The 25748-nt window shown below is 38.3% G+C and overlaps 1 protein-coding gene and 1 pseudogene across 5 annotated transcripts in view; one reads left to right on the top strand and one right to left on the bottom strand.

The window, feature by feature from the left end:
* Positions 1–25748, bottom strand: part of CMSS1 (cms1 ribosomal small subunit homolog) — a 370489-nt gene that overhangs the window by 24935 nt on the left and 319806 nt on the right. For all 5 annotated transcript variants that reach the window (XM_054577359.1, XM_054577358.1, XM_054577361.1 and 2 more), the window contains exon 2: positions 18061–18146. In XM_054577359.1, coding sequence (XP_054433334.1) covers positions 18061–18146 — 86 coding nt within the window. The remainder of the gene's footprint in view (positions 1–18060; positions 18147–25748) is intronic.
* LOC129073614 (ARL14 effector protein-like) lies at positions 6858–7829 on the top strand (annotated as a pseudogene).

Below are 25748 nucleotides of genomic sequence, written 5' to 3'. Positions count from 1 at the left end.
ATGAGTCTGGTTAAAGGTTTGTCAATCTTGTTTATCTTTTCAAAGAATCATCTCTTAGTTCATTGATCTTTTGTATAATTTTTTTAAAGCTCTACTTCATTTTTTTCCTGCTCTGATCTTTATTATTTCTTCCTTCTTATCACTTTGGCTTTGTTTGTTGTTCTTTTTCAAGTTCCTTTAAGTGTAAAGTTAGATTATTCATTTGAGCCTTTTCTTTTTCTTTTTCTTCTTCTTCTTCTTTTTTTTTTTGGGAGATAGGCCTGTGATGCTCTGAAGTTCCCTTTTAGGATTGCTTTCCCCGTGTCCCACGTTTTTGGAATGTTGTGTCCTCATAATCATTTGTATCAAGGTATCTTTTGATTTTTTTCCTTGATCTCATTGTTGATCCATTCATTGTTTAATAACATGTTATTTAGCTTCCATGTCTTTGCATGTTTTTCAGTGTTCTTGTGATTGATTTCTGGAATCACAGCATTGTGGTTAGAGAAGATGCAAATGATTTCAATCTTCTCAAATTTATTGAGACTTGTTTTGTGTCCTAACATGTGGTCTATCCTAGAGAATGTTCCCTGTGCACTTGAAAAGTATTTATATTTTTCTGCTTTGGGGTGAAATGCTCTGAAGATGTCAATTAAGTCCATTTGATCTAGTGTGTCATTTACAGCTGCTGTATCCTTGTTGATTTTCTGTCTGGAAGATCTATCCCTTTAAGCCAATGGGATGTTAAAATCCCCAACTGTGACTGTATTCTAGTTGATCTCTCCCTTTATGTTGATCAAGATTTGCTTTACATATTATGCGCTCCTATGTTGGGTGCATAAATATTTACTAGGGTTATATCCTCTTGTTGAATTGTTCCCTTTATCATTATGTAGTGTCCTTCTTTGCCTCTTACTATAGCCTTGGATTTAAAGTATATTTTGTTGGATATAAATACTGCTAGCCCAGGTTTTTAAAAAATTTCTGTTTGCATGAAATATCTTTTTTCATCCCTTCACCTTTTTATCCATTCAGCTACCCTATGTCTTTTGGTTGGAGCATTTAAGCCATTTACAGTTAAGGTGGTTATTGATAGATATGCATGCGGTGCTATTCTATTGTAAGACTGTTTTCCTTTTCCTTTTCTTTTCTTATTTATCCCTCTTCCCCTCCTTCCTCCTCCTCCTCCTCCTCCTCCAAGCCCTTTAACATTTGTTGAGGTACTGGTTTGGTGGTAACAAACTCCAAACCAGTATTTCAGAAAAATACTTCAGAAAACTAAAGAAAAACCTTTAGTTTTTTCTTGTCTGGGCAGCTCCTTATTTCTCCTTCAATTTTAAATGATAGCCTTGTTGGGTAAAGTAGCCTTGGTTGTAGGTCCTTGCTTTTCATCACCTCGAATATTTCACGACACTCCCTTCTGGTCTGAAATGTTTTGTTGAGAAATCAGATGACAGTGTAATGAGTGGTGTCTTGTAGGTGACTACATGCTTCTCTCTTGCAGCTTTTAGGACTCTCTCCTTGTCTTTATGCCTTGTCATTTTAATTATGGTCTCAGTGTAGGCCTGTTTGGGTCCAATTTGTTTGGGAGTCTCTGAGCTTCCTGGACTTGGGTGTCTTTTTCCTTCAGCAGATTAGGGAAGTTTTTGGTCATTATTTTTTCAAATAGGTCCTCGATCCATTGCTTGCTATATTCTCCCTCTGGTATGCCCATGATGCAGATGTTGTTATGCTTCATGTTGTCCAAAATGTGTCTTAAGCTCTTCTCATTTTTTAAAATTCTTTTTTTCTTTTTGCTGCTCTCCTTGTTTTATTTTTATTTTTTACCTTGTCTTCAAAATCACTGATTCGATCCTCTGCTTCATTTAACCTACTGTTTATTCCTTTGAGTATATTATTTATCTCAGATACTGCATTTTTTATTTCTGACTGGTCCTTTTTTTATTGTTTCTATGTCTTTTTTCATGCTGCTGAGTATCCTTATAATCATTACTCTCAACTGTCTGATAAATTTCTTGCCTCCATTTCATCTAGTTCTTCTTCTGGAGAATCTCTTGTTCTTTCACCTACGGTCTGTTTCTTTGTCTTCCCATTTAGATGCTTCTTTGCATTTTCCACCTTAGATGAAAAAACTAATCAGTTATTAAGCAAATCCAGCTGTAATCAGCAGTCCATCTTAAGCTTCATAGACTGTGGCAGAATAATTCCTGCAAGTGAGACTACTGCTTCCCCTCAGACTGATGTCACTTGGGGAGGAGTGTTTTGACTGAGAAAGATGGCTTCTGCAGTATGGGGAATGACTTAGCACAGGGATCATGGCAACTATTCCTTTAGTTCTCTCTCCAGAGCCACCAACCCCAGACTCTCCTCAAGCATTTCTAGTCCACTCTGCCCTCCCTCTGCTGGAACCCAGGGTAAATATCCATAAAATATATTTGGTGCATTCGTCCTTTAAGAAGCTGTCTGGGTCTCTAGTCCAGTTTGGGTTTAAAAAGCAGTCTTCTTTAAGAAATTTCAAGAAGCTCTCTGGGTCTCTAGCCATCTCTCCCTGGCAGACAGGAACCCTGTTGCTTTTACATTGGGATGTTATTTGGGTTCCTTTCTGGCTCTGGTGCTATAGGCTGGGGAGCCCAGTTTGGGGTCCTGGGTGCCACACTTCTTAGGGGAACCCCTTGGCTGCTGAAATATCCCTCTTGCACTTCCGCTGTCACCTGTGAAAGCCCAGCCAGTCCTCTCGTGTCTCCTCCACACTCCCTACCAGTCTCATTGTGGTGAAGTGGTTTCTTCTGTATGTCCTTAGTTGTAAGGCTTCTCTCCAGCCAGTGTTCAGTCGGTTATTCAGGATGATTTCTCTACAATTTAGTTGTAATTCCTGATTGGCCCTGGAGGAGGTTAGTGTAGCCTCCACTTACTCCTCTGCCATCTTGGATCTCTCCTATGTAGTTTAAATATTACAGAAATCACACTTCCCCAAAATATATTTAAAAAATTAAACTTCTACATGAAGTGACCAGGGCATTTACTCGATTCCTTAAAGTGTCAAAAATTATATTCTTGCCATGACCAGTGTGGCTCAGTTAGTGGTAAAGCAAGGGGTCATTGGTCCATTCCAGGTCTTGGCACATGCATGGGTTGTGGGTTTGGTCCCCAGTTGAGGCACATATGATAGGAAATCAATTGATGTTTCTCTCTCACATAGATGTGTTTCTCCCTCTCTACTTCTCTCCCTTCCTTTCTCTCTATAAATAAACAGACAAATAAATCTTTAGAAAAATTATATTCTTTAATAATAATTCTGCTGAGTCCTGGCTGTGTATCTCAGTTAGTTAGAGCATTGTCCCAATACTGCAAGACTGTGGGTTTGATCCCCAGTCAGGGTACATACAAGAATCAACCAATGAGTGCATAAATAAGTGGAACAACAAATTGATGCCCCCCTCTCTCAAACCAATAAAAAAACTTCTCCTGGTTAAATATGGCAAATAAAGTGCCAAATAGCAATATACTGAAAGTAAAGAAAAGTAGAAAGGTACAAACCTATAAGAACCAAGAAACAAGGAGAGAGGTTAACAACAGTGGAGAGATTTCAACAACTTTTTGGAAAACAGAAAGTGATTAAGACTGGATCACAGTGATTTAACAGAAAGAGAAAGCTAGCACCTGGATTTCTGGAGAGATGGAAGCTAATAATAAGTGAGTCTGTTTGTTCTGTTGGACTCTGAAAAGGCTTAGTGGTTGGAGGAACAAGGTGCTATAGAGAATGAAGTTTTTTGTTTTTTTTTTAGAAAAGACGTTTTTTGAAAGTTTATTGTTTAGATAGGTTATCCTCCTTTACACCTCCCACAGAGCTGTATCACTGTTGAGGCAGCCAAGCAACTCTCTTATTACTGCTTCTCTCAGTAGTAGTAGCTATTACTGCTACTGTGCTCTTCCTGGCTGTAGACTGGAGATTTGTTCTTTGAAGAGGACCAGAGGACCAAGAAGTCCGGCACAGGGAAGATGGGACAGAGGTTGAGGCTAACTTCATTTTCCTGTCCCTCTTGTAGAATGTCTCAAGTCATGCTTATATATTACAGGCAGGAGACCACTAAATTCTTCTCTGGAGAAATGAAATGTCTTAAGAGAAATGCCACAGAGAGTGACATTTGGGGGTACCATACTAAAAATCTAGCTAATTATCCTAGCACCTTACCATAAAGATTGCTAATCAACAAGCCTTACTATGTACTAAAATATTCTATCAATTGTTTAGTGTATCTCTTTTTAATATGAATAGACAGTGACAGTTTATCAGATAGCTAAGGAAAGTCTCCACCCTAAGAGCAAATAAATAAAAGAATCCTGAGGATAAGGATCATTTCTTCAAAATAATTACAATTAATATTCTCAGACAGATAAGGGAGGAATTTGCATCCATAAAAGAAAAACCAAGATGCTATAAAAAATACAATCAGAAAACATGTAAACATTAAAGCAAATTAAAAAGTTGGAATAAAAATGTAGGAGGAAGTTTTAAAGATAAAGTAGAGGAAATCTCCCAGAAAGATTTTTAAAATGGTAAGAAAATTATCACATTAGCCTCAGAGAGTCAATATTCCAATATGAGGTATTACATAAAAAGAGGTCATATATAATAGTGAGAAAGGAATGATGAAAGAAATAATACAAGAAAATTATGTAGGAATGAAGAAAACTTTCTAGAACATGAAACTCAAAATTGAAGGCCCATTAGGTATAGAATATAATAAATAAGAAAATACCTACACCAAGGAGCATCACTGTAAAATTTGAAAACATTATGGACACGTAAGAGATCCTAAAAATTTCCAAAGAAAAAAATAATAACATATAAAATAAAAAAGGGTCAGAGAAAAGAATGGTTCCAGATCTTGTACTAGCATTACTGGATGCTAGAACTCATTAGAACAACGCCTTCAGAATTATGAGGAAAAGTTATTTTCAAATTATACTTTTATACCCAAACTATCAATCAAGTTAATAGTAAATTAAGTTCTCAAAAAATTTACTTTCCACTCAAAGATACTGAAGTTTGTAGCCCAGCAAAATAAAGGTTTAAACCGATACAAAGAAAGATACGGGATTCAGCAGACAGGGAGACTAACCGAGAAAAGTGTTGAAGGGGCAGTGAAGAAAAGTCTCAATTGCTCAGCAGGCCTAGAAAATAACCAATTCCGAGTGGAACAGGAGCATGGGAGTCTGCAGAAAAGAACAACAATCTATTTGGGCATGTGGGAAGTATTATTAATGGGCATGTAGAAGAGATGTTGAAACATATGGGAACAATTAAAAATAGGAACATAGCAAGCTACACAAATGAAGAAATGAAGTAATTATTAATGTCATTAAAAGAGTTGCATAAGAAAGGAGAGATGATTATAGCTTCTCTCTCTCTTTTTTCCCAAGATCAAACAGTATTTCCATGGTCATAATATGAAATAATGACAACCGTTTTAACCAAAACGTGATATTGTGTTGGTGGGGGATATAGCAGTTGGAGAGGGATTACAGGATAGATGGGAGAGCTATGTCCTCATATGCTACCTTGAGAAGTTAACATACTATGTCAGAAATTGATAAATCAAGAAAGAGCAGTAAAAAGTATAAGGTGGCAAATAAAAAAAAACAACTAAAAGTTGAGGGTGGTTGCCTCTGAAAAAACCTAAGGTAACAACAGGGAAAGGGACTGCTGTTTTTTGATTAAAAACTTTAATAGTGTCTTACTTTGATAATACTCTTTAACAGAGTATTACTTTGTTAAAAAAAAAAAAAACCCAAAACTTTAAATTGCCATTTCATAACAAAAACAAGAATGTTCATTGTAAAAAGAAATGTCTGGGGGAAAAAGAGACAATTTAGAAGTGCCTTTTTAGTCTCTTTTGAGTTTGGTCAAAAGTTATTCAAAACACACCCATCAAAACCTGTAACATTAAAAGACTGATAACTCTATTGATAAGGATATAAAGCAACAAAAATTATTTTGGGAAAAAAGTCTAGCAGTTTTTATACCTGAACATGACCCAGTAATTCCATTTCTAGGTTTCTTCTAAAGAGATATAGCTGGTGTGGCTCAGTTGGTTGCAGTGTCCACCCATAAAAAGAAGGGTTGAGGGTTTGATTCCCGGTTGAGACATGTACGAGAAGGCAACAATCAATGTTTCTCTTTCATATTGATGTTTCTCTTTCTGTCTTTGTTCCTTCCTCTCTATTTTTTAAAAAAGATTATATTTATTTACTTTTTTAGAGAGAGGGGAAGGGAGGGAGAAAGAGTGGGAGAGAAACATCAATGTGTGAGAGATACATTGATTGGATGCCTCTCATATGTGCCCAAAATGGAGACCTGGCCTGCAGCCCAGGCATGTGCCCTGACTGGGAATCAAACCAGTGATTTTTCAGTTTGCAGGACGGCACTCAATCCACTGAGCCACAGCATCCAGGGTATTCCTCTCTTTAAAAGCAATGAGAAAATGTCCTCGGGTAAGGATAAAAAAAATATATATATTCATTCTGTGTGTGTGTGTGTGTGTGTGTGTGTGTGTGTGTGTGTGTGTATTTATACGCTCACTAAAACACTTGTAGATGACTCTTCATGGAAAATTTATTCATAATAGTCCCAAACAGGAAATAGCACCAGATATCCATCATAGAAAAATGGATAAACAAACTGTAGTATATTCATATAATTGAGTATTACTTGGTGTCATGGACTGAATTTTGCCACTCCCAATTAGTATGTTAATGTCCTAACTCTCCTGTAGGACTTATTTGTAGACAGAGCCTTTAAAGAGGTAATTAGGGTTAAATGAGGTCATAAGAATGGACTCCTAATCCAATAGGACTTATGTCTTTTTACAAGAAGGATGAGAAACCAGGTATGTACACTCACAGAGGAAAGACCATGTGAGGATACAGCAAGGAGGCCATCTACAAGCCAAGGAGAGAGCCCTCACAAGAAACCAAATCTGTCCACACTTTGATTTGTAACTTCTAGCCTCTAGAACTGTAAGAAATACAGACATATAAAAAGGTACTCAATGTTATTAATAATCAGAGAAATGCAAATTAAAACCACAATGAAATATTATCTCACACCTGTCAGAATGGCTATCATCAATAAATCAGCAAACAACAATTGCTGGTGAGGATGTGGAGAAAAGGGAACCCTTATGCACTGTTGCTAAGAATGCAGATTGGTGTAGCCACTGTGGAAAACAGTATGGAGTCACCTCAAAAAATAAATAATGGAACTGCTTTATGACCTGGCAATTCCATTTTCGGGGAAATATGAGAAGAAACCTGAAACAGGGAAAACATAAAGCTGGATTTCGAACCAAGAGTGGCTTAATAACCAACTCAGTTATTTTTTTTAGTGGTTAGAAATTAGTGAACAATCCGAGAAAAACAATTCCAGTGAAGAGGGACACAGAGGTCAAAGTTCTCCTGAGAAAAATTGTCAAACTGGTTAAAAGCAACTGAAACAGATAGAACGACAGTTAAGATGCTTGACATTTCAAAACCCTGGGCCACAGGTAGCAGATTTTAATCCTGAAACACGACAGCAGAAAAAGAAAGCATGCATGTCAAAGATAAATGAGTGTTTTCCACAAAATACAAACTTATGAAGAAGAATGATAAAAGTGGCAGGTAATCTATAATGATGCTGACCTGTGCCGCTGCCTGGAGAACTTCCTGGGCTGCTTCTAGTCCTGCCCCAAGCGCAACTCCAACAGTGTGGGCCTGGGTGCCACTGTAGCTGGAAGCAGGTGTATGATGCCACTGTCACCAAATCTGGAGAGGTCATCAGCACACTGCCATTTAATGTCCCTGACTAGGAGATGTTAAAGGTGAATTGATTTGCTGCTGCTTCTTTATATTTAAGTCGACTCTTTTCTTTTGGTAAATTCTAGGGCTTGGGGGTAAATTTTGAAAAAACATACTTAAGAATCAAGTTCTCCAAAGCTGTAGAATGATGTAGAATGGGTAGTCATTCCGTAACCTTCTTACTGTATCCTCTCAAATTCCTTCACTTGTAACCGAAGAGTGTGACAGTGAATGGATCCATTTTGTCTCATCGGTACTCCCATCTCTACTCTGCCCTCAAATTAAAAATCTATTTCCCCTTTGCTAGTATCTGAAAAACTAATTTTAAGATTTTCCAGATTCTGCAGCTGAGAGTTTTTTTAAATATAGAATTATAAATTTATAATATCTAGTTATCCTTAGAATAGTCCATATCACTAGTTCTAAATCAGAATCACTATTTGGACTTAAAAAAAAAACAACACCCCAAACTTGTGACTTTGCACTGTATATTCATAGTCTCATTTTATTGTTATTTTAATAATATTAAAATTAAATTTGGTAAAAAAAAAGGAAGCAGAAACCTGAAACACTGATTTGAAAGACTATATGTGCCCCTATATTCATGGCAGTGTTATTACCATAGTTAAGATTTAGAAGCAATGGAAGTGCCCATCAGTAGATGAGTGGATAAAACAGCTATGGTACATTTACACAGTGGAATATTGCTTGGCCATAAAAAAGAAGGAAATCTTGCCCTTTGCAACAGCATGGATGGACCTGGAGATTATTATGCTAAATGAAATAAGCCAGTCAAGGAAAGACAAATATATCATTTTAGTTAGATGTAGAGTTTAAGGAACAAAATAAAGTAACAAAATAGAAACAGACTCATTGATACAGAGAACAGACCGGCAGCAGTTAGAGGGGCGTTGGGGGGCCTGGGTGAAAAAGGTGAAGGGATTAAGTTAAAACAAAAACCCCTCATAGACACAGACAACAGTATATTGATTACCTGAAGTAAAGGAAGGGAGGGTGAGGTAGAAGAGGGTAAAGGGGAGATAAATGGTGATGGAAGGAGACTTGATTTTGGGTGGTGAACATACAATATAGTATACAGATGATGTATTATAGAATTGTACATTTGAAACCTACAAAATTTTATTAGCCAATGTTGCCTAATAAATTCAACAAAAATTTTTAAAAAGCCACCCAGTTAAAAAAAGAGCCACTACACATCAACATTGTGGTGAATAAAAGAAGCCTTCAACAAAGACCATATCCTATATACTTTCACTTTCATGAAATTCTAAAACAGGAGAGACTGATGAGGGAGGTGATGGTATCAGAACAGTGGCTGCCTCTGGGACAAGAGGTTCGGAACGGTGACTGACTGGGCGGTGGCCTGAAAGAGCTGTGGGGTGATGGCAATGCTCACTACCCTGCAGGGGTTTATGTTAAGGAATTGCATAAATTTGACAAACCTCATTGAATGGTAAATTTGATGTTTGTGCATTTTATTGTATGTTAAGTTTACCTCAAAAGGACAAAAAAATCTTTACTGAAATGTGTTAATGATATACGTGGTGAAGTGTCTGGGAGAAGTGTACTGATTTTGCAATTTTCTGAACTTTGAAGACACTGAGGGTGATGACTTATAGAAACTGAGGAAAATATTACTGAAAACTGAAGAAGAACCTTTGTTATGTAGTGGTAGAAAGTTTAGCAATACTGGTCTCTGCACTTGCATGAAAAGTAGTAAAGTCTCAAATGCTATGGGTTATCTAGTGAGGAAGATTCAAATATTGTTGACGGTGTCACCTGACTTCTTGCAGCTTAGAGTATACAGGCAAAAAGAGAGAGTTCATTTGGGAGAAGGATTATCAAAGAAGTCAAGGATACGGCTGCAAATCCATTTGTTAAGACCTCAGGAAGACCTCAGAGTGCTATTTAGAAGAGCTCAGTAAAGAAATTAAAGTTTTGCCACATAGATTTTCTCAAACATGTCTCTAGGAAGCTTAAGTGGTATTGTTCCTCAATTGCCTTGATGGGTAGAGAAGAGTTTATCTGGAGATTTGTGGTTGTGCCAGTGGCGATGCTGTGAGGCGTCCCTGTGGGTAGGCTCACATGGTGAGGGACTGAGGCCTGCCTACGATGAGGTTGAGCCCCCCAGTCCCCGCACACAACTTGATTGGCATGTGATGAGAGATGCAGAGCCATGTCTGTGAGATAACAGCAACTGTGAGGTAAAGAATTTTTTATGTTTTAAGCTACTAACTTTTGGGTCAATTTGTTATACAACAATAGATTGATATAAAGAGGGACAGAATGGAGACACTAGCATGGAAAGGAAAAAGGTAAATAAGAGAGTGGACAGGATATAGTCTTTTCACTTGAAATCACCAGGAGTCATATTAAAGAGTGGGAGAGATACAAAATGATCAGTGTTGAAATAGGAAATAGTAAGAAACTACAACAGTAGAGAAAGGTGAGTAAGGAGGAAAAGGGATAAGTACTCTTGCTGAAGATCCCTTTATAACCCAGGGAGATAAATAAAAGGCTAGCTTAAGAAAAAAGAAGTACACTGTGGTCTCTGATGGGGAAAGGATGGGTCATGGAACCGTGAAAGGACATTGACATCATGGAGGCATCAATGAAAAGCCATGAAACCCCTCCTAAGAGATTATATTCCTTAAGGGAACCATAATTACAAAGTCACTAGGGCTGGCTCTGAAATGGCTGATGTTGAGGAAGGAAGAGGGTGATGCAATCTCTAGGAGTAGGAGAATTCATCATTTATTTTGGAAGCAATATCTGGAAAAACAAGAACCGTTGGCAAATCTTTATACTTACATTATTAAGGAGGCCAAGGATGATTATTTAGATGTGAAATAGTTGCTAGAGATGATGTAGTTGCATGGATAAAAAACTTTTAAAAGTTATAAATCTAGGGCTTGAAAGATTGGACAGATGAGAGGCATGGACTCAGAAATGAAAATGTGAGGCCAGCTATGGCACAGGAGGAAACACTATCTAATCTGAGAGACATGCACCTGGCGAAATTAAAGCCTAAGTGTATATTACAGCTGGCAGCATATGCCAGGCAGTTCCTATGCAAGCATAAACCACCCCCCCAAATATAAAGAAGAGCAAAGCAACTAAGCACATTTTTGAGAAAATAAAAATTTAAATAGAGCATACTTTTTTTTGATCCAGGAAAAAAATGTAATTACTATAAAAAAAATCCAGTCATATCTACCAAATAAGTTAATTGCCTAGCACTGTGCTAGGTACTGTAATGAGCACAAAAAACCCCTGACCCCAAGGTGCTTACTAACTAGTTGGACGCTTAAGCTCTTTGTGCATAAACATTTAAAGGAAGATTCAAGAAAGGACAGTCTATCTGGCATGAAGGTTGTCCTTGGGGGTGGTAAGATGAAACCCAGAGGAAGAAAGTAGGGAGCCCACTGAGGAGCCAAAGGGCAGTCATGGTAGAGGAAGAGACATCCAGTTCTGAATGCTCAAGGGCGGGGAAACCTTTCAAGGAGGTGGACAGAGGTGGGACACTGGATCTCCCAGGTCTGAAAGACCTCTGCAGTCCGCAGTGTCAGGGAGCTGATGACTCACAAGCTGGGACACAAAGGGTCGAGATGGAAAGAGTGGAGAGAAAACTAGATTACTGCTATGGTCATTCATTCCTTCATTCACAGATAATGAGCGCCAGTCTGGGGTGAGAGTCTGTGCTAGGTGCTGTGGAGATGGAGCTACACTTCCTTGAGATGTGGAACCAGGTCGGGGAGGCCAGGGGGCTAAATGGTTAACACTCATGAGGCAGAGGGACACAGGAGATTCCCTTGCAAATTTTCTGGCAAGGGAAATGAGAAGAGGTTTTAAGGAAGGGGTTAGGGCATTTTGTCTACATAGGAGTTAAATTCTTTAAAGCAATTTGATAGTGAAAAAAATTAAAGCAAGAGAAAGGTAGATAAAATGGGCCATAAAACAAGTCTTGGTAATTTTTTTTTTTTTGCAGTAAATAGCAATGCCATGTGATCAGTGAAGCCCATGAGTACTTGATAAATCCAATGTTTCAAAGTTGAAAAAGGAAGGACAGGTGAAAAGGGAAGTGGAAGTAGCAGCATCTTCAGTGCCTGGCTCATGGCTACCCAAGTGGGCCATGACCCCCAGAATCCATCTCTCTGAGCTTCAGGTAATTTGTCGAATGGGATACCCTGTGCTTTATAGGGTAGCTGTGACAATTATGTGAGTCAGAGTGCCTTGCACATTGCCTGTGCACATTAAGTGTTAATAAGTGGCCTTTATTGTTGAAAACTGGGTCGCTGAAATGTAAGTGAATGCTCGCAGAAATGAAGAACATATTTAACTTTTTACTCTCCTATTTTGCTCTCTTTTTCCCATGGTTCCCTGCCATTTATCTTAATATGACAGATGTGGGAAAAGAAGAGCTAAAAAAGAAGCAACTAAACACAGGAAATTTAGAAACACGGATGGCCCCACCAATGAAAAGACGGGAAAGATGCAGCCTTGGGCAAGATTTTCAATGCAAACTTCTTTCAGTGGTGAGTTCAAATAATGTGACCAGCAAGCAAGAAGGATATCAAAGGAGAAAGTAAGGAAAAAGAAAGCCAATGAGGTGTGAAGCAGATTATTTGGAAACAAGTTCTGCAGGTAGGTCATGACTATGGCAGGGTCAGTGGGATGTGAGGGAAAAATCAAACTCCATCTTGCTGAAAGCTAAGGATGTTAACCTGTAGGTCTTTGAAAGAATGATTAAACTAAAACTGATATAGGGTCTTTGAGCAAAAAATTTGATGGCTGGAGAGAAAACCAAGACGACTATATATAAAATGCCCTTCTGCCTTTCTCCTCCCACAGAGAAAAAAGTAATGAATAAAAGTATTGCACTGTAATTGTTAATATTCCAATATTTCCTCTTTTTGCCAACTATTATTGAAAGTGCTTTACGAGTATTAATCATTTAGCACCCACTGGAACTTTGTGAGGGAAATACAATTAATATCATCATTTTACCAGTAAGGAGACTGAGGCACAGAGAGTTTAACTTCTTTAAGGCCTTGAACCTTATAAGTAGGTAACCACTATGCCACCTGCTTCACAAACTGGTCACAAACTTTGGGTAGAGTCACACTCTTGTGGAGAGAATTTAGGGCCACTTAAAATAAGACCACAAATCATTATTACAAAGATGATAACTTTGGATTGGCAGTAGATAGTCCCTTAAAAATAAAAGAATGGGGAGTTTCTGGTTAAGATGACAGTGTAAGTAAATGTGGTACTGGCTTCCTTCTACAACCACATCAAAATTATAACTAAACTACAGAACAACCATCATTCAGAGCTGCTCAAAATCTAGCTAAACAGAAGTCCGACAGACATAAAAAAGAAGACACTGAGAGTGATAGGAGAGGCAGAGATGCCAACAGGCTGGTCCTACACCTACGTGAGGCAGTTAAAAATTGGGAGGGATATCTTCGCTGCAGAGGTCCCCTGAGAAGCCAAAAGCTCCAGCCCCACACCTGAAACCCCAGCCTAGGATTCCAGTGCTGGGAAGAGAAGTCCTCATAACTTCTGGCTGTGAAAACCAACAGGGATTGTAGCTGAGTGAGACAGAAGGTTTCTGAAGTCCTAGAAGTTATTCCAGCATGGACTTACTCAGACTCACTTGTTCTGAGCTCCAGTGCAAGGGCAGCAACTTGAAAGGTGCCAGGACATATGGCAAGGAGCTGAATTGTTTGCCTTCAGGACAAGAGCTGAAGGAGCAGCTGAAGGGCTGAAGGAGAAAGAAGCCTGGGCAGAGGCCTTGGTTCTTTTGCTGAGCCCTCCCTACACAGGGCTTGCATATGGACGCCATATCTGAGTCTCCGTCAACCTGGTTAACACTGTTGACCTGCCCTGGTGATTCCCTGTGACTCCACCCCACCCAGTGTTCGGGCCCACCCAAGCCGTTTCCAGTGGCTTTTCCATGTTTTGGTTCATGTTGCTGACTTTTCTAAAACTTCTCAAATAAGAAGCATCTGGCCTCTGTGTACTCTGTACTTCTTCCTAAATGGCTCCAGGCCCAGCACTAGCAGCAGCCAACCTTGGCTCACAGCTTGGCCTCTCCTAGGTACCTCCAAGCCCAACACACGTAGCAGCCACCTGAAGATTGCTTTGTAACTCATGCCAGGTGGCCCCTGGCAGGGTATAGGCAGCAGCTTACCTTGGCCTGAAACTCCTAGGAGGTCCCAGAGAGTGCACCCTGTGGACATCTTCAGAACATGCCAAGGCACCATGCAACCACCTCCACGAGTGACACACCCAAGGAGTGAACTTGGCAGGGTACCGGAGCCCTATTAAAGTGAGTTCTGCTCTGTGGGGGCAGCTCCTGCACAGCAGATCCTCCATGGTGGTCTCAGCCAGTCCTCGAAACCCATCAGCCTGGGGATAAATTCCTCCCACTGATATGCCAACAGAAATCCAGGCTCAACTACAACAGGGTGCACATAGCCCATATTGGGGACACATTTGGAACGCCCATCTTAGATGGCTGCATCACTGGAACCTACAGCACACCTAGTGCATAAGCCACTCAACCAGGACTGGGAGATGTAGCAACTCTACCTAATACTGAGAAATGAACATAGTGAGGCAGCCAAAATGAGCAGACAAATGAAAGATCAAAACAAAACTCCAGAAAAAGAACTAAACAAAATGGAGATAAGCAATCTAACAGATGCAGAGTTCAAAAGACTGGTTATAAGAATGCTCAATGATCTTAGTGAAGGAGTACAGGAACTTAGTGAGAACTTCAACAAAGAGATAGGAAACACAAAAATGGAGATAAAAAACATAAAAAAGAACCAGTCAGAAATGAAGAACACACTAACTGAAATAAAGAATACATTACAGGAAATCAACAGTAGTGTAGATTAAGCAGAGGATCAAATTAATAATTTGGAAAATATGGAAGAAGAAAACACCCAACCAGAACAGCAAAAATAAAAAAAATTTAAAAAATGAGGTTAGTGTAAGGACCCTCTGGGACAACTTCAAGCATACCAACATTTGCATCATGGGGGTTCTGGAAGGAGAAGAGAGAGAGAGCAAGAAATAGAATTAATTCAAAATGGATCAAAGACTTAAATATGAGATCCCAAACCATAAAAACCCTAGAAGAAAATATAGGCAGCAAAATCTTGGACATTACTCATAGAAATTTTTTATTGGATATATCTCCCCAGGCAAGGGAAACAAAAGAAAAAATAAACAAATGGAACTACATCAAAATAAAAAGTTTTTGCACGGCAAAGGAAATCATCAACAAAATAAAAAGACAACCCACAGAACATATTTGCCAATACATCTGATAAGGAGTTAATACCCAAAATTTATAAAGTACTTACAAAACTCAATATTAAAAAAAAACCCAATTAAAAAATGGGCAAAGGACCTGAACGGACACTTCTCCAAAGAGGACATATAAATGGCCAATAGACATATGAAAAGATGCTCAGTGTTACTAATCATCACAGGAATGCAAATTAAAACCACAATGAGATACCATCTCACGCCTGTCAGAATGGTTATCATCAATAAATTGAAAAACAAGTGCTGGTGAGGATGTGGAGAAAGGGGAACACTTTTGCACTGTTGGTGGGAATGCAGACTGGTGCAGCCACTGTGGAGAGCAGTATGGAGATTCCTCGAAAAATTAAAAACGGATCTTCCTTTTGATCCAGTGATCCCACTTCTCGGAATATATCCAAAGGAACCCAAAACACTAATTTGAAAGAACATATGCACGCCTATGTTCATTGCAGCATAATCTACATTTGCCAAGATATGGAAGTACAATGTATTCCTCAAGTGTCCATCAATAGATGGACTTCCTCAAGTGTCCATCAATAGATGAGTGGATATAACAACTATGGGACATCTACACAATGGCAATGGAAAAAATATAATAAAGATTATATATTTTTAAAAAAGTACTTGAAACAATATGATGAAAAACTTCCCAAACCTAGTGAAGGAAAAAGACACACATCTCCAGGAGGCACAGACTCCCAAATAAGACGAATCTAAAGAGACCCACACCAAGACATATCATAATTAAAATGCCAAAGGTTAAAGAAAAAGAGTGAATCTTATAAGCAGCATTGAGAAAAGCAGTTACCTACAGCAGAACTCCCGTAAGATTGTAGCTGATTTCTCAACAGAAACTTTGCAGGCAAGAAGGAATTGGAAAGAAATATTCAAAGTGATGGAAAGCAAGGACTTACACCCAAGATTACTCTATCTTGCAAAGTTATTATTTAGAATTGAAGGACAGATAAAGGGTTTCCCAGACAAGAAAAAGCTAAAAGAGTTCTTCACCACCAAACCAGCATTACATGCAATTGTTAAAGGGTCTTCTTAAAGAAGAAAAAAGATAAATTTAAAATAGGAACAATACAATGGCAATAAATACCTATCTATCAACAATTACTTTAAATGCAAATGAATTAAATGCTCTAATCAAAAGACATGGTGGTGCCCTGGCAAGGTGGTCCAGTTGGTTGGAATGTCATCCTGTACATTAAACAGAATGTCATCCTGTACTTCAAAAGGTTGCAGGTTCCATCCTTGGTCAGGACACGTATGGGGAGGCAACCCATCAATGTTTCTCTCTCACATTGACATCTCTCTCCCTTCCTCTCTCTCTAAAATCAATGAACATATCCTTGGTTGAGGATTAAAAAGAAAAAAAAAAAAAGATATACAGTGGCTGAATGCGTAACAAAACAACACCCGTACATATGTTGTCTACAACAGACTCACTTTAGACAGAAAGACACACACAGACTGAAAGTAACAGGATGGAAAAAAGATATTTCATGAAAATGGAAGCAAACAAAGCTGGTGTAGCAATATTTATACAAGACAAAGGCTATACACAAAGGCTATAACAAGAGACAAAGGAGGATCCAGTGATTCCACTTCTGGGCATTTATCCAAAGAAACCTAAAATAATAAATCAAAAAGACATACACATCTATATGTTTATTGCAGCATTATTACAATAGCCAAGACCTGAAAGCAATCTAAGTGTCCATCAGTAGATGAAATGATAAAATAGTGGTGCATATACACAATGGAATATGATTCAGCCATAAAAGAGAATGAAATCTTGCCATCTGCAACATGATGGACCTAGAGGGTACTGTGCTGAGTGAAGCAAGTCAGACAGAGAAAAACAAACGCCATATGATTTCCCTTATATGTGGAATCTAAAAAACAAAATAAACAAACAAGCAGAACAGAAACAGACTCATAGATACAGAGAACATTCTGATGGTTGCCAGATGGGAGGGATGTTAAGGGACTGAGTGAAAACAGTGAAGGGATTAAGTACAAATTGGTAGTTACAGAATAATTATGGGGATGTAAAATATAGCATAGGGAATATAGTCAATAATATTATAATAACTATATATGATGTCAGATGAGTACTGGATTTTTTGGCGTGATCATCACTTTGTAAGTTATGTAACTTTAATGTCTAATCATGGGATTGTACAATTCAAACTAATATTGTACGTCAACTGTAATTTAAGAATAAAAAATGTTAAAAACAAAAGGAAATTTCCAGAAAAGAAAAATCACACATGGTAATCCATCAGGTTTGAGGGACACATGTGAAAAAGTTGCAAATGGATGTGAATGGGCAGTAGGAAGATTAAAAGGAAATAAAAGGTCATTGGTCCAAGAAATAAAGTTTATCAAATGGTCTCTTGCGGTTCTGTGAAGGCGACAAATCCTGTGCTAAGAATCCATACAATGGACCATAATGCTGGTTGGCATGTGGCCCTGGGAGCCTGCTGGCAGCAGGGCCTGGTGCTGCAATCACGCACTGGTGTGTGTGTAGTAGGGAGAGGGATAATCTTGAATATCTTTATGAAATCTGTCACCTTTTAGGAACTGTACCTAAAAGAATAAGGCTGGATATTTGGTGAAAATGTAATACAGAAATCTAAGATACCATTATCGTAAAAATACCATTTATATTGTGAAAAAACGTGGTAGGGGAAAAAACAGACCTTGTTTGTTTACAATGGATGAAACATGGCTTTTTTAAAGGCAGAGAAGGCAAAAGTTTCCCTGAAATCTGACCAACAACAGATGCTAAGGCACAGGAAATACTGTAGAGGGAAGAATAGAATGACTGCAGAATCTAACAGCTGTGACTTTCCCACAGTGACTCACCTGTTTGGTTTTCTTTGATAGGATATCTGGAGCTGTCTCCGGCTGTGTCATTTCTATGTCTCCTCCTTCTTCACCATCTGATGCTTCTGGAAGATATAAATTTTAAAAATTAGAAAAGCCTCTCCCCTCCCCCCCACAATTGCTATCACTGCTAGCACAATCTTGGTATACCACCTGTCTGGAAGGTTCTTTTCCTTAGCAATTCTACCTCTAGGAAGATGCAGTTAAGGAAATGATTCAAAATGAAGATAGGGATTTCAGCATCAACATGGCCTCTTATTTATAAAGCTGCAAAACTGAAGATTATCCAGATGTCTAACATTAGAGAATGTATAATTATCTCACATCCACACCGATTTTACAGATATAAAACTCCTTTTCAGATAAGAAAGCTGCTGCTTATAGAGGATTATGGGTCATAAGAAATTCTTATTATAAATTTTTTAAATCTTTCAACAAAAAGATAAATTTTTACTCAAAGAATTGCAAAAAATAAAAGTTGTAATGGTTTTCCTGTTTATAAAATTCTCTTGAAGAAACATGGCAATCACAAATTTCTTACTTTCCATAATGTCACGCTGCCTTCCAGATTATAGCGACTGCTCTCTGTAAACACATTTTTGAAACTTCGAAAGGCTTTACTCATTCCCTTTGAGTTTCTCTATTTATCTCAAAGTCAGACCAAAAGATTATTTGGTGAGTAAACCTTGGTCAAAATTCATATTTAGATCCAAATTAACCCATTTGGTAGTCTTGAGTTTTTAAATGTCTGCATACCATAGTGATCAATTTTGTGTCAACCTGATTGAGTCATAGGATGCCTACATATTTGGTCAAACTTTATTCTGGGTGTTTCTGTGAGGGTGTTTCTCAATGAGATTAACATTTAAATGGGTATACTGAATAAAGCATCAGATGAAAGCCTGAAGAGGCTGACCTTCCTCTGAGCAAGAGAATATTTCCTGCTTTTGGACTTGAACTGAAACATGGGCTCTTCCTTGATCTGGAGTATGTCAGACCAGACCTCAGACTGGAACTTCACCATCCGCTCTCCTGGGTCGCCAGCTTGCCAATTCACCCTGAAGATTTTAGGACCTGTCAGCCTCCACAACTACATGAACTAATTCCTTAGTTTATATCTATATATATCTATAATAATATATAGATACAGATAGATATATAGATATCTGTCTCCTCTGGGTTCTGTTTTTCTGGAGAACCCTGATTAATACATATACTTTCAACTGTGTAGCATGAAAAAGAAAGAACTCTCCCCAGTGGAGTAGTAGCAGGTAGAGGGTTAACAGGGAGTTTTCAATGAGTGATTTAAGTTCACATTAAAAAGTACTTACAGAATTTCTCCTTTTGGGGAGATAGTGTTAGTAATCATATTTTCCCCTATTCTTCCTGCTAAGTACAGCTAAAAATTCTGGGCATTATATGGGTTGGCCAAAAAATCTGTATCTTTTTTCCTGTAAAATTAGACACATTTCTCATTTTCACCAATAATTTTATTGATTTGGATATTTTGAGTATGTTGACTATCTCCCACGTGGTATAATGTTGATTGTTCTCAATTAATATCTTGATTTGATTGCTATCAACTTCAACTGGTCTACCCGATTGTGAGCATCATCCAGCAATAAACCTCCAGCACGAAACTTTGCAAACTACTGTTGACACGTTTGATCAACAACCTCTCCATACACTGCACAAATCTTTTTTTCCATTTCAATTGCGTTTTTACCTTTCTTGAAACAATAAAGCATAATATGTGGAAAATGTTGCTTATTTTCGTCCACCTTCAATATTAAAATGGCTACACAAAAATTCACCGATTTTGATATATTTTTAAAAAATGAACTCTTATATGACAGCCATCACAACATAATCTAACACAACTGTTTTGAATGAAGGTAGAGACAACTAAGCACTACTAGAGCCACCTTACATTAAAAAAACCACATGAACTTTTTGGCCAACTCAATATATAAAACAAAACAGGAAGTCTCTGAAAGGTGGAGAGAAGAAGGCAGGCCCGCTAGGAACTTTGGGTCCCAATAAACAACACATGAACAAGCTCCTTGGGTTCTCTTTTTTGGTCTCATTATTTCAAGATTTGGAGCTGAGGAAGCAGTAACTTGAAAATGCCAATCTGGGACCAGACCAATATAGGTCCCTGAAAATGTCTTCTCTATTTAAAACAATCACCAGGAAAGGGGTAGCCTAGCAAGGCTGAAAACTTTGTCGGTAATCACTGAATCCAGCTGATACCACGGAAAAGCTATGGTCTACTCCCCTCTAGCAAAGGCTGAGTGGGGAGCTAGATTTTCACCCTTGTAAGGTTGTAATGAGGCACCCCAACTCTTCATCCACAACTCCCACCTGGTGGGATTGAACCTCTGAAGGGACGTGCAACCCTAAAGAGCGGTTTCAAGCCCGTGTTCCCTCCTCTCATTCCCCACTGCTACTGTACTATAAATGGAGAGCACAGGGTGAGCCTGGACGTCTGCCTCCTCCTGGCAGTAGTGAAGTTCACCTCTCCCTCCCCACTAGGACAGTATTAGAGGAGTCCTATCAGAGAGCCAGGCCTTTCCATGCTGCCCATTGTTAGCAAGGTCACATCCACACTAGTTTTAGCAACCACTAAAAAAGCTATACAAAGAGATATACTAAAAAAACATAAATATAAAACAAAACAGAATTCTAATTACGTTCAAGTAACCCATAGGAAACCAGGAAAGAGAAAATAGAAAAACAAAACACAGCAAACAAATTAAAAAAACAAAATAAATGACAGATTTAAACCCCCAACATATCTAAAATTATAATGTAAATGGTTTAAACACATCAATTTACAGACAGAGATTGATAAAATGGGTCAAAAGAAATAACCTAACTATATATTGGTGAAAACTTATCTCTAATATAACTAGATAGGCAAGTCGAAAGCAAAATGATGGGAAAAAATATACATTCTTTTAGGATCTAGAGTTAAGACATCTTTTTAATATTTTAGATTTTTTATTTTATTTATTTTCAGAGAGAGGGGAAGGAAGGGAGAAAGAGAGGGAGAGAAACATCAATGTGTGGTTGCCTCTGGTGCGCCCCCCACTGGGGACCTGGCCTGCAACCATGTGTCCCTGGCATGTGTCCTGACTGGGAATCAAACTGTCAACTATTTGGTTTGCAGGCTGGCACTCAATCCACTGAGCCACACCAGCTGGGGCTAGAATTAAGACTTCTTAATTTTGACACTAAAAGTACAGTCAGTAAAAGGAATAATTAATGTTAGATTTTTGCCAAATTGGAAACTTTTGCTCTGCAAAGATCCTGTTAAGAGGGTGAAAAAACAAGATACAGGATGGGAAAAATAGTTACAAACTACATATACAACAAAGGACAGGCTGGTATCTAGACAGCATAAAAAATTCTCAAGATTCAAACTAAAAAACCAGACAATGAAATTAGGAAATGGCAAAAGACATGAACAGATATTTCACTGAGGTAGGTATACCATGGAAAATAAGTACATTAAAATATGTTCCAGATCATTAAGCACTAGGAAAATGCAAATTAAAACTATGAGATATTAGTACAAACCTATAAATGGCTGACATTAAAAAAAAAAGAGCACGAACACCAAAAGCTGGTAAGCGTTGGTGCAGAGAGCCTGGATTACTCAAACATTGCAGTGGAAATGTAAAATGGCAGAGCCACTTCGTTTACACAAATGGAAAATATTTTAGCAGTTTCTTAAAAACAAACTAAACCTGCAACTACTATATAACACAGCAATTGTACTCCTTGGGCATTTATCCCAGAGAAATGAAAACATATTTATACAATATCCTGTATAGCTTTATTTATTATTTACAATAGCCAAAAAACTGGTAACAACCCAGATGTCCTTCAATGGGTGAATGGTTAAGAAAACTATGGTACATCCATACCATGGACTATGAATCAACAATAAAAAGAAATGAACTACTGATACACACAGAAATTAATCTCCAGAGAATTAGGCTGAGCGCAAAAAAAACCCAATCACAGTAAGTTACATACTGTGAGATTTCATCTGTGAGAGGGGAACCCCAAAAAGCCAGAATTTATTTATTAAAAAAAGGTGTATACTTTTTTCTTACATGTTTAAACTTAAGTCACCTTCCAAGCACTCTCCATCTGATGCAATACACCAATTGAGACATTTTTACCACTGCTCAAAACAGTGTTTGAATTCATTGATTTGGATGCCTTTTAGTGCTTCTGCTGTTTTTTGTTTCACCTCTTCCACAACAGCAAAACGTTTCCCTTTGAGGACTTTTTTTCACCCGGAGAAACAAAAAAACAGTTGCTGAGGATGAGATTGGAGGTGAGAACAGGGAGGGTGGGACATGGAGTTCATGCCGTTTTTGGTCAAAAACGGCTGAACACTCAGTGTGGTGTAGGCAGATGCACTTGTAAACCCCCCATCGTGAAATGGGCAAATGTGTTGAAAGAGTCTTCAAAAAAAATTCACTGAAGCTAAATGCAGCCTCTCACAACACCACGAGCTGGCACACTAATACAGAGGGGATCCTAGAACACTCACCTAATGGCAGAAGTCTGTAATACAAGGGGTCCACCCTCCAGAAGATAATTCTGTTTTGGGTCCCCCCTCAAATATAACATTACTAAAATGACAAAATTATAGAAATGGAGAACAGAATAGGGGTTACAATGAGTTAAGGGGGTGGGGTAGGGAGGGAAGTGGGTGTGACTATAGAAGAGGAACAAGAAAGATTCTTGCTGGAATGGAAATGTTCTGTATCCTAACTGTATCCATGTCCACATCCTTGTTTTGATATTGTCCTACAGTTTGGCAAGTTGTTATCACTGAGGGAATCTCGGAAAGGGGACATGTGACCTCTCTGTATTGTTTTTAACAACTGCATGTGAATCTACAATGATTTCAAAATAAAAAGTTTAATTGAAAAAAAATCTCTAAAGGAAATCCATCTTCTTCTTCAGGAAGCCCCGAATTATTATGCTGGAAAAGCTAAGTGTGTGGTTGGCTGCGGACCGGACTACAGCACCACCCTGCTGCCGTCCTGACTCAGACTGGGGGGCAGCTGGGTTCGGGGAACTGCAGTAAAGGCCGCGCAGAGTCTTCAAAAAAAACCCCCAAAAAACCAAAAAAACCACCCCCCTCAAAAGAAACCAAAAAACCCCCCTGAGGGCTAGGGTGAGATAAAATATAGGATTCCCCATTACATTTGAATTTTATATAAACACTGAATGATTTTTTAGTATAGGTAAGTCTCAAATATTGCATGGGGAATATCTAAATTACTGTTTATCTGAAATTCAAATTTAATGGGCTGTTGCGTGTTTTTACTTGTTATATCTGGCAGTCCTACTTGGGGAATATCCTTCCCCAGAAATGACCACCTTCAGTCCCGTGAAATTTCTTATATTGGCTTCTGTTCATGGTATCCCCTTTCTCTTAACACCCTCCAACCCGTCTTCATCTGGAATCATTCAGGTAAGCCTTTGCTAGAACTGCATAGCCCTTTTTCCTTTTGCCTCTGTACTTGTATGTAATTACCATACCTTATAAATCAGCATATAATTTTATCCTTCCTCACAGTGTGTGCTGGTTTTGCATAAATGATAGACTTTTTCTCCACCTCAACTGTAAACAGTTTGAGGGTTACCTGTGAGTACCTCAGGTACTTAACCCAGTGTTGATTACAAGTAAAAAGCACTCCACTCTAATGCTTTATTTATATTTCTATTATAAAAGTAATATGTATTCTCTGCGTAAAACATTAAACCCCTTACTTAAAGCTTCTCTACCTTTATTAGCTTTAGAAAAACTTTAAGACAAAAAGGATGAAATACAAATAGATAACTGTCCGTATCAAACCCATAAATATTTAAAAATCAAGTAGTGTTCTTTAAAAAAAATTTGAATTCTGTATTTCTCCACTGCCCAGAGTCTGAAAACTGAATCGTACACAGTCTGTATTTAAGCAATCTAGCTGAAAATAGTATATTTTTAAAAGTGTATGACTCTTACACAATGAAAACCCATGGGAAATATTTAAAATACCTTGCTAATCAAATGCTCTAAATCTGAGTTACTTCTTGTTCCAAAAAATTATTTCATCTGAAACCTTTTAATATATAAAATGACATCATTTCATATCACCATAGGTTGAATATATTCGTTGTCTTTTAGTTCCAAAAGAGTAAAGTGCTTTTCTGAAATACGGTTGCTAGTTCTGTGATTTCCATTAAGAGAATCCTGAAAGAAAAGTATGGAGACCCCACCTGCCCGGCCTGGGTCCTGCCCCAGGGGTGCCCTAGAGCGCTGGCGTTTGAGGAGGCTACACCGGACCCGTACCAGTCAGTCCCAGCGGCTGACACAGCCCATGCAATGGGGCCACCCAGACGGTGCCACCTAGTCTCCAAATTGCTGAGCCTACTTCAAAACAAATTTAAAAAGATAAAAATTTGTTCAATTCTTCCAAGAGAGGACTCAACTACACTGTTCTTTTAAAATATATGGCAAAATATATGGCAAAAGGACCAGTCTGAAAGGTTCCTTTCCCTCAATCCATGTCTTGTCCTCTTTTTGAGAAATATCAGAAGTCCAATTTCCTTAAGGTTCCAAGTACTCGCTTGCAGGAACCCTTTCTAGGCTCTGGGAGGAGCCCTGGCAATAGATCATAGAGTCAAATTTTCTTTAAAAGTTTGCAAAAGAAAGGTATTTAAACCACAAAATGTTAAGACCACTGTCTATTTCCAGTCAGAATTCTCCTAGTGAGTGGCGTAGGAGTGGGCGTGAGCCTTTTGGGGATACCATTAGAGGAAGTTGGTTGAACATACATTTAGTGTGAGTGTAATGGGATATTATGTGGTTCACAATCATATAGTTTATAGTTAAATTCTTGCTAGCTGTCGTAGGGTACGACTGCTTCAAGGAATAAGTAATCCTTCTACCCTGTGCTAACCAGACACCCTGCTACAAAGTGAGAGGGGCCAGATGTTGTGGATCATGAAGAAATGTGCCTGTAGCGCTCATTCCTAGAACTATGTGGGAAGTGGAAGAGAAGCCAGGTTTGGCATGCAGAGAACCAGAAACTAGTCAGTGAAAAATTCTTCCAGTCATCGAAAATGTGAAACTAAGCAGAGAATTACATTCCCATTTTGTCTATTCAAAATGGAAGGTCTTTCCTGTAGAAATAGACTAGTGGTGCATTTTACATAGTTTTAAAGAAGCCGTATTTTTCATTTTTTATTTGATGAGGTGAGTAAAATAAAAATTTTCAGAATTCCTGTGTTTTTAACAATACAGTTGTGATTACTTATGTAACATGGCTTCTCTCACACCGAATTTTCTATCAGTAATTTTATATTCTTTTTCTAAGAGAGGGTCCCCCTAATCGTATAAGCTTCAAGATTCACAAAGACCTAGATCTGCCCTGGCGAGCAACCTGCTAAACCCTCCCTATTTGTTTTCACGGTTTCTCAACAAAACAAATTACTAAAACCCACAACAACATGAATAAGTTTAAAAAGCCTAATGCTAGGCAAAAGAAGATTGATTCGAGGCCACATAATGTGTGATTCCATTTGTTTAACACTCTAGTTTATTTAAAACTGTAAGGGCAAAAAACAGATCGATAGCCTCTGAGCACTGG

Source organism: Pteronotus mesoamericanus, unplaced genomic scaffold (genome assembly GCF_021234165.1).
Source record: "Pteronotus mesoamericanus isolate MK-2021 breed Mesoamerican mustached bat unplaced genomic scaffold, CSHL_Meso_final contig_42, whole genome shotgun sequence".
Classification (NCBI taxonomy): domain Eukaryota; kingdom Metazoa; phylum Chordata; class Mammalia; order Chiroptera; family Mormoopidae; genus Pteronotus; species Pteronotus mesoamericanus.
This window is presented reverse-complemented; position numbering and strand designations above follow the sequence as displayed.